Here is a 14105-nt window from a genome sequence, read left to right as displayed (position 1 = left end):
TAAATTATATTATATACATTAGAAAAATAACGGCTAAGGGTAAAAAAAATATTTAAAAATAATTTAAATTAAATATTTTATTTCTACATAGGTATCCCTGGCTCCTTCCCAGAACATGGTGAAAAAGGAAGAAGTGGCATAGATGGAGTTCCTGGAAGGCAAGTTATACAATTTACAACACAATTAACATTGTTGAGAAATTGAATTTAATATATATTTTATTTTAGCCCTGGGATTGATGGACAAAAAGGAGCACCTGGAGAATATGGAAATGACGGGGTTTGTTTTGATCATTATAAACAAAAATATTGCAATTATGAATATCTATCTAAAAACTAATAACATTATTAGTTATAATCATACAATATTAAAACATGTAATTTTTAAAAAGTGAAATTTACTAGTAAGGAATTTTATTTTTTTTCTACTTGTGAATTTGATTAGATAAGTTTAATTTCAGTTTTATACTAAAATCGTTAGTTTTTTTTATTAGTAAGGATTTTATATTCATTTGAGATTAATTTTTTAATTACTTTACTAATAATTGTTTGTGCTTTTTCATCGTTTTTTTTTTTTTTTTTATCAGATTGCAGGATATGCTGGGACCACGTGGAATAAGTCCAAAAGGAGAAAAAGGAAAATCTGGTCCTAGAGGTTTGAATATTTTTTTAAAATAATATAATAGTGTGTACAATAATATAATATAATTCCCATATTATTATAGTCTGTTTATAATTGTTTAATTTTTTCAACAAAATCTTATGCTTGTAATATTGTTTTGACTATAAATATTATTGTATGACACAAATGTGCGATGATTTTGTTTTATTTTCATTTATAATTATGAAATCTATAAAAAAATTTTATATTTCATACACAGGTGAATCTATCCAAGGTGAACCTGGAGCTAACGGTGTACCAGGAAAAAATGGAGAACCCGGCAGACAAGGGTTAAAAGGGTTGAAAGGTGAACCTGGTATTGCAAAATATAGGTAGGTACTTAAAATTAATAAAGCTGAATTATTTTGATTCAACATAATATTTTACTTCCCTATACAGCCAAAAGGGAGAACAGGGTGAGTTTGGTTCGCCTGGATTATTTGGGTTACAAGGCGAAAAAGGTGAAATTGGAGAAGTTGGGTTTGAAGGGATGACAGGTATTTATTATTAATGTTTTGTTAGTTATGTAAGTTTATTTATAGCTATATTATTAGACATATCGGTTATTAAAAATTCTTTTTTATTTGTATTTCCCTTAATTGTTTTTCCTTACACCATACACATTACATAATTTTTATGTAAATCAAAATCGCTTAAATAGAAAGGGTAATCATAAAAATGATGAATGATTTAGTGCATTGCCAGAGCAAAATAACGGTTATTTTGTGCAGTATTATGATTTTGTAAAATGTATGGGTAACTACTAAAAAGTTATTATTAATTAGGTACTGTTATTCAGTGATTTGGTCAAAAAATTATATTTAAATTAAAAAAAAAAATTAAGTGGAATAACAAGTACCTTTAAATATAGTGTGACACTTCAAAAAAATAATAAATTAGTCCATAATACTCTATAATGGTAAAAATATAATTGTTGATTAATGGCTAATTAAATTAATAAAATAGTATATCAATAGACAATCCTACTGTAGATGATATTATTGCAAACATTTCAAAATTAAAATAAATTGATCAACTATATATGTATTTTAGGTGTTCCCGGTTTAAAAGGAATACAAGGTATACCAGGACAACCTGGAATTTCAGGATTTATGGGAATCCCTGGTATTAAAGTAAGTGTTCATATAAGAGTTTACATAGGTAGGTTCGTACCTAAGGCTTATGGTTAATTACAATTATTTTAACTTTATAGATAATACAGCTGATATTGCAGAGCTATTTTAGAATATAAAATATATACACAATACACATATAATTACATAATATTTTGTCTCAACATTGTTTCACCTTATCCACAGGGCAAAAAAGGAGATATTGGAGAATCACTGTTTTATAATGAAACTCAGCTTAGAGGAATGCCCGGTGAAGATGGATATCCAGGATTGACAGGCAAGTTCAAATGAATAATAACACTGATATTAGATTTTTTCAAAGCATAACATTTAATAATTTATAAATATATATTATATATATTTAAAAACTGTATATTATAATACCTACTGAGGCTTTCAAATCAAATATTTATAAAACAGGGTTGCGTGGACAACCTGGTGAGAACAAATACAATGGACGTGATGGCTTAAAAGGAGAAAATGGTGATGATGGTTTCCCTGGCTTACCTGGAAAAAAAGGTATAATATTTTCATTGTTATGGTATTAAAATCCACATATACCTTATATATAATCATCAATCAAATATTTGATTGAAAATACATTAATTTACATACATTATTACAATTTCTATTTGAATTGATTATTGTAGGTCTAAAAGGTTTCAAAGGACAAATGGGAAGACAAGGAAACCAGGGAAAATATGGTCCGAGAGGATATACTGGTAACGCATGCCATAAATTTATAATATTTTATTAATTATTTTATTTTAAGTTATTATTCTTACAGCAAAACAATATTATACCTTATACCTATATTTATATAATATAAGCTAATTATATATGTTATATAATTGTATTTAATTCATCACTCATTGCTAATTTGTTAGGTATGATTTTTGTAACATTTAGGTCGACCTGGATCACCTGGTAGTGATGCTCTGCCAATGAAACCACAGCCACACCAAGGTAATTTCTTTACATATCATTCCCAAACGGATATTATTCCAGCATGTCCAAAGAACACTGTTCAACTCTGGTCCGGTTATTCGCTTTTACATTTTATGGGCAATGCTAAAGCACATGGACAAGATTTAGGTAAACGAAAAAATGTCAAGTTATAAATGATTTGTTTAATTTAATTTCTTCAGCATAATTTTTTTATGTATCTATATTGCCATCTTAGGTGCACCGGGTAGTTGTTTGAGAAAATTCAATACAATGCCATTCTTATTCTGTGATGTAAACGAAGTATGTAATTATGGAAGTAGAAATGATTACAGTTATTGGCTAAGTACTCCAGAGCCAATGCCTTTAATGATGACACCAATTCTAGGTTTAGATATTTCAAAATTCATATCAAGGTCGGTGTAGAGCAGTTAAAATTGTTTTATTATTTTTCCACATGTTATTTAATATACATTTTAAGGATAATATTTTTTTTTTAAATTTCATTGCTAAAGATGTTCTGTGTGTGAAGCTCCAACAAAAGTAATTGCAGTGCACAGTCAATCAATGGCCATACCTGAATGTCCAAATGGTTGGAGTGAGTTGTGGATTGGATACAGTTTTATCATGGTCAGTAACATAAAAATAATACATTATTTTCATCAAAAAATTATACAGTAAAAATAATTATTAAAACTAATAGGTTCCAATTGTAGGTTTTGGTATTTATAGTATTCGATAATGTACATAACACTAATTATAATCATCATGACTATAAATGATTGATAAAAGTCGAATTTTCAATTATAATATAATAAAATTAATATATTATTAGACTTTTTAATATAAGGAACTATTGATATTTAACTAACTGGTGTGAGTAGGTACCTATAATACTTTAAAAAAGTATTGACATAGTGTTATTTTTATTTTTATTTGCATTGTTCATAGTGGAGCTTATTAAATAGATTACTTAAATAACTTATAGGTAGCATGTTCATAAGGCTATAGTTTTTCTCATAGAAAAATTTGAGTTTATATAATGATATTGTGCTTATAATAATTATCTAGATAGTCCATCTAAATGTAATTTATATAATATAATAAATATGACATATTATGTTCTACCATATTGGTGACCACAGTTATTTCATGCCCAATGTTATACAACCTAGAAGGCCAACTATTTAAAAAATATAAGCACACCACCAACATAGCAACATGCCATTATTTTATATGCAATAATACAAACATGCAAATAGAAAGTAATTGTTGGTTTTGTTTTTTAGCATACCGATTCCGGTGCTGATGGTGGCGGTCAGTCGTTGGTCAGCCCAGGTTCGTGCTTGGAAGAGTATAGACCAAGACCGTTTATTGAGTGCCACGGAATAGGACGCTGTAACTTCTACACTACCGCTTATTCATACTGGTTGTCTACAATCGAAGACCGAGATATGTTCAGGAAGCCCCGGCCCCAGACACTCAAACAAAATACATTGCAAACGCGTATCAGCAGGTGCTCAGTGTGTTTGAGAAACCGATATTGAGCTATAAATTAATTTTTAAAAAGCAATTTTTTTTTTTCATTATTAATATTTCTTTATATACATATTCTAATACCTATATTATATAAAACATAAAATCAATGTGTTCTGTGACATGTCATTAGTATTTTTATTTATTGAAGTATACCTATAATATAATATTATTTGTATTTATACCAATGTGATTTAAAAAATTTATTTTTGGAATAATTTACATAATTTAAATGATTATTGTTAATAATATACATATATAATAATTATTGCTGTTATAAATTTTATGAAAGAATCTATTGTGGTAAACTACAACCAATAAATGGTTAGGTAATTTTTAATTGTATTTCTTATTCTAACCACCACAATATAGTTACAATATAGTAAAACCACATTTAATTATTCTAATTTACAAATTTATTTTTATGTAATTATTTTTATTTTTAGAAATGTAATAAGATATATTTATATATCTATTATTTGTTATAATTAAACAAAGCTATCTTTAAACAAAAACATTAAAACAGTTTTATTCAATGGTTTAATTGTCATCGCCCTTTATCATTCCATTGGTTTATATATTATATATATTTTTTTAAATATTGTTCTTACCTGTAATACTATTTAAAAGTTTGCTTCATGGAATGTAGATAACGGTGTCTAGAATCTAGTCAATATGGTTAATTTACATTTAAAGACCATTTATTTTGAGCAAATATAAGCTATGAAAACTATACAGGGACAAAATGGTTGATACTGAAAAATTTAAGTTAAGAATTTATAATTAATCATGCTTAATTTTGCTGTTGAACAATGTATCGCTTCGGAGGTTTAAGTAAATATTAAACCACATTGCTTGCAAAGTGGTTACACCGCAACACTGCCGTGAAACTTGAAAACACCATTTTGAAACCAGTTAATAGTTTAAGGTAGGTGGGAGAATTCGGTAATGTCAGGTCCCAAGAGTCAATATTTATATTACATTTTATATGGCAAAAAATACTGTATTCTGGACTATACAGTATACTAACTATAGTTGTCCTATGGATGTATAACTGGAGTAGCCGATTACACCAAGTAAAAAAAAAACTCTTGCAGAATTTATATTTTGCAATATAATATACAATGTCCACACCACTCATCAAAAATATTTTAAATTGATCCATAATCACCACATCAACGATGTATTACAACAAACATAATGATTATTTATGATTTTTTTTTATATCTTATCATGGTAAATATACTGTAGATAATATATTAATTAGGTACCTAAGTAAACACAGATTACTGATTAGGTAAGTAGGTAGGTACGAAAAATTGGTTTAACGTTATGAAATATATTTCAAATTTTTCATATTATAATAAGTAAAAGTACATACTTGGGCGATTCATTTAAAATATTATTAGAACCGTCCACCACAATACAATATATCAACGCCTAAGTTCAAAACTGCAACAACTCAAAATATTGGTTTATCGGGTACCTATAATGTGACTTCTATATTGTTTCTCTATGTAACGTAATGTAAATTATAATATTGAAATTTAATGCTTTAAATTAAATGCATTTAATGCTCTCATCTGGTCAATAATTTAACTACCTAGTACAAACCTAGGATTTGTTATATTACCTATCTCGAGTTGTTGCAGTTTTGAACTGGGGCGTCGATATTAACATAATATATATTATTATATATTAATATATTAGTCATTCAATTATTTTAATATAACAAATATAATATAATAATAATAATAATAATACAATAATATCTACTATATATGGTGCAGTGGCGTAGCCAGGATTTTTTTTCGGGAGGTGCTGATCAAATTTTACACTTTTACACATTAAATACGTAATAGATAGCTGAAAAGTGTTAATACATAATATTGTACATTTTTAAATATTTTAAATACAATTTAAGACTTTTTGAGCTACTATCATAGACCATTAAAATAATTTTTAACATTTCGGGGGGGGGGGCTGCAGCCCCCTCAGCCCCTCCCCTGGATACGCCACTGATATGGTGGTTGTATCACGTAAAGACACACTGTTAAAAGAGTTGGAACCGTACCAAATAAGATTGGTTTTGGAATTGAAACCTTGCCGTAACTCTTATTTAAATATTTTAGAAACCGGAACTGTTATTTTTTTCCAAATAATATGTTAATATTTTCAAAATTTACCAATTTATAATGAAATAATCAATGATAGTTATGGTAGTTACTAGTTTTGATAAGTTATAAATACAAACCATTTTGCCAGTTTCGTATAAATGAGTGGTTGCAAATTCTACCCAAAATTAGCAGGTATAAAAAGGTATTACTGAGAATAATTTTTAATGTATGAATATTTTATTTATAAAAAAAAATTTACAATAAATTCTCCAATAATAGATAATTTATATAAGTTTATTTTTTTCCCGCGTTCGCATTCACAAAGTCCGGTCATAATTTTTTTGTATACACCTACAGATGTGAAACATCGAAGCTTAGACTAAGAATAAGAGATTATTTTATCAAACTAAATATCATTTTTACTGACAACTTGATCAATAATAATAATTAATAACTATATAAAGTTCAGTAAAATTCGATATCTTCTACGAAATGGAACATAATAATATGAGTACCTAGGTACCTAAATAAATAATCATAATATTAATAATAATTTTAATTATAATAATTATAATATAGGTAGAGGTACCTAAATAAATAATAAAACGAAATTATCCGTAACCTTTGGTGCGTCTATGCCTCACTGCACACGAATTAGTTCTTTAAGTGTAAGCTTCATTCATAACGCTTAATTTTGCTAAATCGAATTTATAGATTGTGTGGAATGATTTACGACTGGTTATAACAGCGAGTCTCTACCTATATTAGGTATCTCACTGAATAATAATTGCCATAATATCTACCTACATTTCATTCACACGTGAACCGAATTGGTTTCCGTCAGGTTTTAACCAATAAATTATGCACAAAATGAAAATGTAGTTATTAATCATTATTATTTATCTATGTAGTTATATATTTAACGACTTTACCTTAAAAATTAATTAATAATTAATACATTTTTACATTTGAAAAATAGCCAAAACAGTTCTACCAATTAGGTATTTTCTATTTTTTTTAACAAGACAGGAAATTCGTACCAATGTTTCTGTCGTACTACTCCAGAACAAAACTATACTCATGGTTAAAGTCTAAAGATATAATAGGTACCTTATATATGGCCAAGAGTATTCTGACAGTTACACAATTGTTGTTAGTAAAGTCGTTAAATGTGTACCTAATAATTGACTAATGACTCACTAGTCATAGCAACGCTCAGTAGTGAATTGTTGGACTAGAGTTTGTAGATCTCATTTATGTCAGTCGTGCGGTTTAGAAATTCTAACAGGTACCCAGGTGTCCTTGTAGAACTAAAAGAAAACGATTTAGATATCGTTCCATTTCTATAACAGTTTTTTGGATAGCAATAATTGCTACACGTTAACATATATCTAAAATTTAAACGGGAGCCAACTTAGCTTACCTTTTATAATGCCTAATCATTTCCAAACTGGAATCAAAACAGTCAAATGGCAACCAATTAGGTATTAGGCATTTACTTAAATTGTATCTACAAACATTTTGAGGTGGAACTTACTACCTACTAACATCGGGCAGAATTTACACACATCTGTTTATTATATTATATCGAAACCGGTAACCACTTTATAATTAATAGCAACTGAAATTTTGAAGAGCTGGGGAACCAAACCGGGAACGAACCCCAACAGGTCCCTGAAGCGACCCCACCGAATATGTAATAATAATATTATTGATATTATACGCTTCATAGGCGGTACTAGACCCTCTGTGCAGGGGGGGCCAGAAAATATTTTAACCATCTAACTATATGTTCAGGGGGGGGGGTCGGTTAATAAGGAATTATCTATTAATACAGGTACGGTTCGCAGGGGGGGGGCAGTTGCCTACTCTGCCACCCCCCGTAGTACCGCTTATAATACGCTTATATTAAAGGATTTTGTGGCACAGTGGCGGAGGACGTGGCGCTTTTACATGAACGACGGTTTGATCTTGTACGATCGTTTCCAGATCTCACACAGGCACACGGTCGAGTGGAACCTGTAGAATATTGCCAGTGGCATGGACACGTGCGTGATTATGGTCCACGCCCACAGGCCGTAGAAGTGCAGCTGTATGGGGTGCGAGTCGGCCCGGGACTTCTCCAGCGTGTTGATGGCCCACATGGCCAGATTGCTGACCAACAGGAACGTGACGATCTCCCGGCCGGGCTTCTTGCGTATCTGGTCGGGCGTGACGCACGACCGCCGGGACGCGTCCAGTATGAACACCGTCTGGCAGAACGTCTGCACCAGCGACGCGGACGCGGTGATCAGCACCAGGATCGTGTTGTTCTCCTCGGTGAAGTGGCCGCTGATTATCGTGAACGTACTGTATATGAACGTGCCCGTCTGCGCGCCCACCAGCAGTATGTTGTCCAGCTCGAGATTCCGCAGTCCGTCGAACTTCAGCTGCCTGACCTGCGGTGGTGTATAGGGTACATTCATGTTATACGTAGGTACAAGATTGTCATATTTATCATAATCACGCAGGGTGAGGGAATTGAGGGTCCACATTTATTAGGGAACTCTGCAGGGCTCAAAGTATAAACTACGGAATTTGGATCCTCTAATAATCCCTCCACAACCTGGCCAATACAAAACATCGCTTATCTTCCTGCTGTAAACCCAAACTGGTATGTACTCTAAATCGTAGTCTTAATATTTTTTCAATAACCTTTTCCCAAATCATCATACAACTTTATTACTCACACTTCTTTTAACTTTATAATTTTCGCACTTTTGTATAATATCTTCCTTCCATTATTCCTAACCCAGCATATAGGCAAGGCTGGGCAAGTTAATGATTTTTTTTTAACTCAGTTAAGTTAAGTTAATATGCACTAATAAAAAAAAGTTACAAGTTAAAAGTTAATTTAACTAGGTATAGTTGAACTCAGTTAAGTTAAAAGTTAATACACACTTTTTGTTAACTTTTTATGAAGTTCAAAAAAGTTAATTTGTTTATACAACGCTAGCGTACTTTATTTTTTTCCAACCCAAAACTAAATTATAAACTGTAGTGTGTATACTTTATACAGTATTTCCATATAAATTAGATTAGAATGATATACATTTTTAACTTTAAACAATTCATAGTAAATATTTTTTGACATGAAAACGAAATAGACCCAAATAGTGAAATATAATAAAATTAAAAACAAAATAAATTAACTTACTTACTAACTTACTATTAAATCACTTAACTTACTTCTTAAAACGAAAAATGAATTCGTTAATTTAAAAGACATTTAGTAAGTTAACAGTTAAGTTAATGAAAAGCCATAAGTAACTAGTTAAGTTAAAAAGTTTAAATTAAATTTACTTTTTAACTTAACTTTAACTTTTTAATTCGTTAATGCCCAGCCTAACATATGGGTACCAAAATGATTTTTTTTTATTTTTCCGGAACATACTCTTCGACTTATTCCTGAGTTATTTTCTACCTCTACTGGTACTCCTGCATGAGAACCTATGGCTTTCTTCTTTTTAATCTTCCTAACCACACTCCACACTAATTACGCCAACCCTTATACTTAGATTCCACAGCACTTCCTACGTTTCCTCCCAGGGACATTCTTCATTCAATGGCTTTGCTATGTAAATAGTTAAAAATAATGATCGTCCCGCAATTCAAATCAAAACACCTATTAAAATATCGAAAAAAGGAATTTTTATCATACAAATTTGAAATCAAAAATATTAGGATGAGATTAAGTTTTGTTTATAAATTTAAAAAAATATTAACATAATTTTTAATGTTTGAGAGTCTATTGCGTAGTAAAGGGTTTTTCACCACAAATAAAATATTTGAGTAGTTTTACTTATAGGTAATAACATTGTATATTGTCGTACGGACCTGCATCATTCCGACAATGGTGGCCAGCGTGGTCATACCGTACAGCGACAGCTCGCAGACATTCACCTCCATGACGGCAAACGTGATGAGCTCCGGGCGGGATATTAGCACGAAGAACAGTATCAGCGAGATGATGGTGAGCACCAAGAACAGTATGCCGACGAACAGGCCCTTGTGCGCCTGCGCGCAATCCACCGAGTAATAGTGCGGCGACTTCCGGTAGTGCGTGATCTGCGCCAAGTTTTCACACCGTCCGCCTTCCGTTGACGGTACACGTCCGCGTGCACCCGACTGATGTCTTCCACATTACGTACAAAATGGCCGCGCAGATCAGGCTGTACTCGATCGTGCACGGGAACAGGAATGGGCTGGCGTTCTGCACTAGCGACCCGATGATGTTCGTCCGGCGGCACTCGTAGATGTGGTGCGGTCCCGTGTTGATGCTGCGCCGCAGCCGGTCAGCCACCGACGACATGGCCGACGCCGGTGACTGAGTCGTGGTGGTCGTCCACTTTTTGAACACTGCAAAGTTAAGTCCAAGAATGATTTATAAATATTATAAGCGTAATTACATAATATAATTATTATTATCATCATTTATATAAACCCTCTTGGTTAGGTCTCACAACAGTTCGAGTGACGTCAGCAGCAATTTCATCCTATGCCAAAAGGCAGTAAGCAACAATGTAGTAGTTTTGAGAAAAATAACTTTTTCTGAATCACCTTGTTATTTTTATCATATCATCAAAATATAATAATAAATTAATGATTTTCAAATAACTTTTCCTGTAGAATCCAATAATGCTCAAGGATAAACTCTTAGATGCCTCTTAACACCTCAAAAGGCATATACGTACTTTTAGCTTAGAGGTGTGAGACATTAATATTATTGTTTAATGTTTACAGAGGGAAAAAGCAGTATGAGCACATTTATTAATAGCATTGGCATGAAATAATATAAAATAATATAATATAATCATGGTCGATGGTCCAAATACAATCACAGAGTTAATAACAACCAGCATGTTAACGGCGGGATCTTCTAAGACCTTGATTAACAGCGTATGTTTATAAATAAATATTATAATCTATGAGAATATGATATTGTATGATATGGCTAGAAAATTATTAAGGGGTCTTATATAGGCAATTTAAATATAATTTATTATTTAAATACCTACCTATATTATGTAGTACATCTAATAATACTTATTATGCTTAAATACCTACTAATTCCGAGTAAAGACCGCACTAGTTACTTGACACCCGTACTGTTCTGAATCAGTTTATATAGACTTACGTGAAAAATGATTTGGTTGTTTGTCGACACCGATAGAATTGTCTGCCGGATTGTAAAATGTTAGTATTTCGTGTTTGGTTTCCTGTACGAGTACATTGAGCCATACTGACAGATTAGTGCCGATCATGTGCATAAGTCCAAACTTTGCCAAGACCCGGTGACGCGTCACTCTCATTTGTTGCTGCAATGAGAAAACCGACGAACATGTTGAATAGGTACATAATATTATCAATTAGGTATATTAGGTATATAGGAAAATGAATCTAGTTGATACTTTGGGGAGGGGGGGGGGGTCAAAAGTAAATAATTCCCAGTAGTTTTCAAAAGCGTCGGGAAAAACAAAACCAACAACTGAGCAATACCAGGACCCCATATTTATTTTATTGTTATATGTTTATTGTTTAATTTATACATTGGTTTTTAAATAGAATAAAAAAAATAATTTTTCTTTTACGTTTCAATAAATCTGTGTTCTACAATAGTATTATTATTTTTAAAATTATAACTATTTGTTAAGACTATACCTACAACAACAGAATTATTTTTAAATTTGTTTTAAGACACTGACTTATAATTTATATACTTACCTACGCATTTAAACCCGACCATTTCAATTAATTGTAATTATTAATAAATACTAATTCAACTTACATAACAGTATAACACTGTAACGAAATAGCTTGTAATAAGTACTCTTTTAGGCACATACCTACACTGTAGTCGGTTGTTAATATGTGGCATGATTGCATGAGTACCTACCTATTAATATTATCATTGAGTATGCAATTTTTACAATATATACTCAATACTATTACTAACCTATTATTAAGAATAATTAAGACGTATTTGATAAATTTCAGTGCTGCAGCAGTGCATAATATGGGATTTATTTTTTATTTTTTTATTATTAAATTCATAAAAAAAAAAATGTATTCCATCTATCTTTTACAAACATGAATCTCACCTCGTCATTCAAAAATATAAAGTACATCTGTATAAATATGAATGCCATTCTTGTTGCTGGAGTGAGCACCAGAAGCACGTTGTGGCATTTCGTAGCTGGTTCAAGTTCGAAGTACTGACCGAATTCAAGTCCAGAATAAATCATACTACCTATGCCAAAAGCTGGAAACAAAAAAAATCAAAAATCAAACTACGTTATTAAACTCATACCTACTATTATTATTATTATTAATATCATTATGCATAAATGCGTAACGTTCATAAAATCTACATCAGTATGGCATTGCCTTCGACATTTAAAATTTATCAAAACCAAAATATCTTAGCGGTTTCTAAAAGTCTGAACCAAAACTGAAAACAGTAGTAAAAATTGTTGAGTGGTATGTTTTCAACATTTAATAAGATAGCCAGTAGCCGGTAGGTAACTACGTCAACTGCCATTGTGACCAATAGATAATAGTTGTCGCGGGCATAATTTTATTATACAATAATATTATAATATGTTATAATATATTTATATTAATATGTTCAACCAACCCACAGCGCCCATTCTCAGATAGAAACTCCCGTAATGCTGGAAAGTAGAAGGCAACACAAGGTGAGACGATTGTCTCCGGGTTCTCGGGTTGTACGATGTCCAATAGTCCATTTCAACGCCACCGGTGTTCGTGAAGTCGTCGTTGTCTTCGTAATATTCCGAGTCACCATCGCTGTTTTCCGAGCCATCTCCGGATAATGAATCGCTAACCGAATTATCTATATATACACGACACGCGTGTCACGATAAAAGTAATTAAATCAACCCACTAAAATACATTGAAACCTGTCCTAACACCTCCCAATAGAGAACGTATTCTTGGGAGGCAATTACAAACTCTCTACAATCTGAACCCTCTGAATATAAAATATTTCAGTGACCAAGAGTGTCCGGTATTTAGAGGTTTCACTGTATATATTTTAACACGATTATCAACACATAAAATATTATGTTTGGCTGTATTTTATTTTACCGCGGAATATTCACAATACTTACTGAAATTATTGTTGACCGGTGTCATCGTGGGCTTACCCTTGAGCAGCATTGCGTACATGTAAAAAAGAAATGCCATACTTCCGAAATAAAGGTACAAGTAATAACCCTGAAGAAAAAATAAAATAATAAAATATGTGGAGTATAAAAGAAATGATAATAAAAGATAAGTCAATCATAAATGTCACCTCGTAAAACGAATGAGGAATGTGTGTAGATATCACTTCAGACATCGGAAAAGCTATGCCCATGACGACCAACAGTTTACCGTAAAGAGCAGACAGAGTCGTAGCAAGAGCTTGCCTATACGTTTGAATAAAAAATATATTACTCAAAAGTAAAAATATTTTGAAGCTATAAAAATAGACCGAATACACTTTGTAATACTGTTTACATTTTAGCAGGAATTAATGTTATTTTTGAAATACTTGTATATACCTTGTTTACATTTTCAATGCTTAGCTATAAAACTTAAAAATTTATAAATTTGTAGTCACAAAATAATTTGCAAATTTTTGAAAAATTGACGAATTTTGTCAAATTTT

At 31.3% G+C, this 14105-nt stretch overlaps 2 protein-coding genes across 2 annotated transcripts in view; one reads left to right on the top strand and one right to left on the bottom strand.

Annotated features, from left to right (window-relative positions):
- The first annotated feature begins 47 nt into the window (after positions 1-47).
- Positions 48-4614, top strand: LOC100570996 (collagen alpha-1(IV) chain-like). Its single transcript, XM_008189783.3, has 13 exons — positions 48-158; positions 228-279; positions 587-654; positions 881-992; positions 1060-1157; positions 1714-1793; positions 1980-2070; positions 2214-2312; positions 2444-2515; positions 2703-2888; positions 2977-3154; positions 3254-3368; positions 4028-4614. The coding sequence occupies exons 1-13, from the start codon at positions 143-145 to the stop codon at positions 4283-4285; spliced, it is 1425 nt and encodes a 474-aa protein (XP_008188005.2). The 5' UTR covers positions 48-142; the 3' UTR covers positions 4286-4614.
- A 2798-nt stretch (positions 4615-7412) lies between these two features.
- LOC100571091 (proton channel OtopLc-like) overlaps positions 7413-14105 on the bottom strand; it is a 134955-nt gene continuing 128262 nt past the window's right edge. The window contains 8 exon segments of the mRNA XM_003247813.3: positions 7413-8829; positions 10268-10520; positions 10522-10789; positions 11568-11748; positions 12532-12692; positions 13068-13286; positions 13564-13669; positions 13749-13863. Coding sequence (XP_003247861.2) covers positions 8341-8829; positions 10268-10520; positions 10522-10789; positions 11568-11748; positions 12532-12692; positions 13068-13286; positions 13564-13669; positions 13749-13863 — 1792 coding nt within the window. The 3' untranslated portion in view covers positions 7413-8340.

Source organism: Acyrthosiphon pisum, chromosome X (assembly GCF_005508785.2).
Source record: "Acyrthosiphon pisum isolate AL4f chromosome X, pea_aphid_22Mar2018_4r6ur, whole genome shotgun sequence".
In the NCBI taxonomy this organism is placed as follows: Eukaryota; Metazoa; Arthropoda; class Insecta; order Hemiptera; family Aphididae; genus Acyrthosiphon; species Acyrthosiphon pisum.
Note: the sequence above shows the minus strand (reverse complement) of the source record. Positions and strands in the feature narration are given on the sequence as shown.

Coding starts and splice junctions, on each gene's coding strand:
- LOC100570996 (XM_008189783.3), top strand. Junction 2,313..2,443: donor TGGCTTACCTGGAAAAAAAG/GTATAATATTTT, acceptor TGATTATTGTAG/GTCTAAAAGGTTTCAAAGGA. Junction 3,155..3,253: donor ATTTCAAAATTCATATCAAG/GTCGGTGTAGAG, acceptor TCATTGCTAAAG/ATGTTCTGTGTGTGAAGCTC.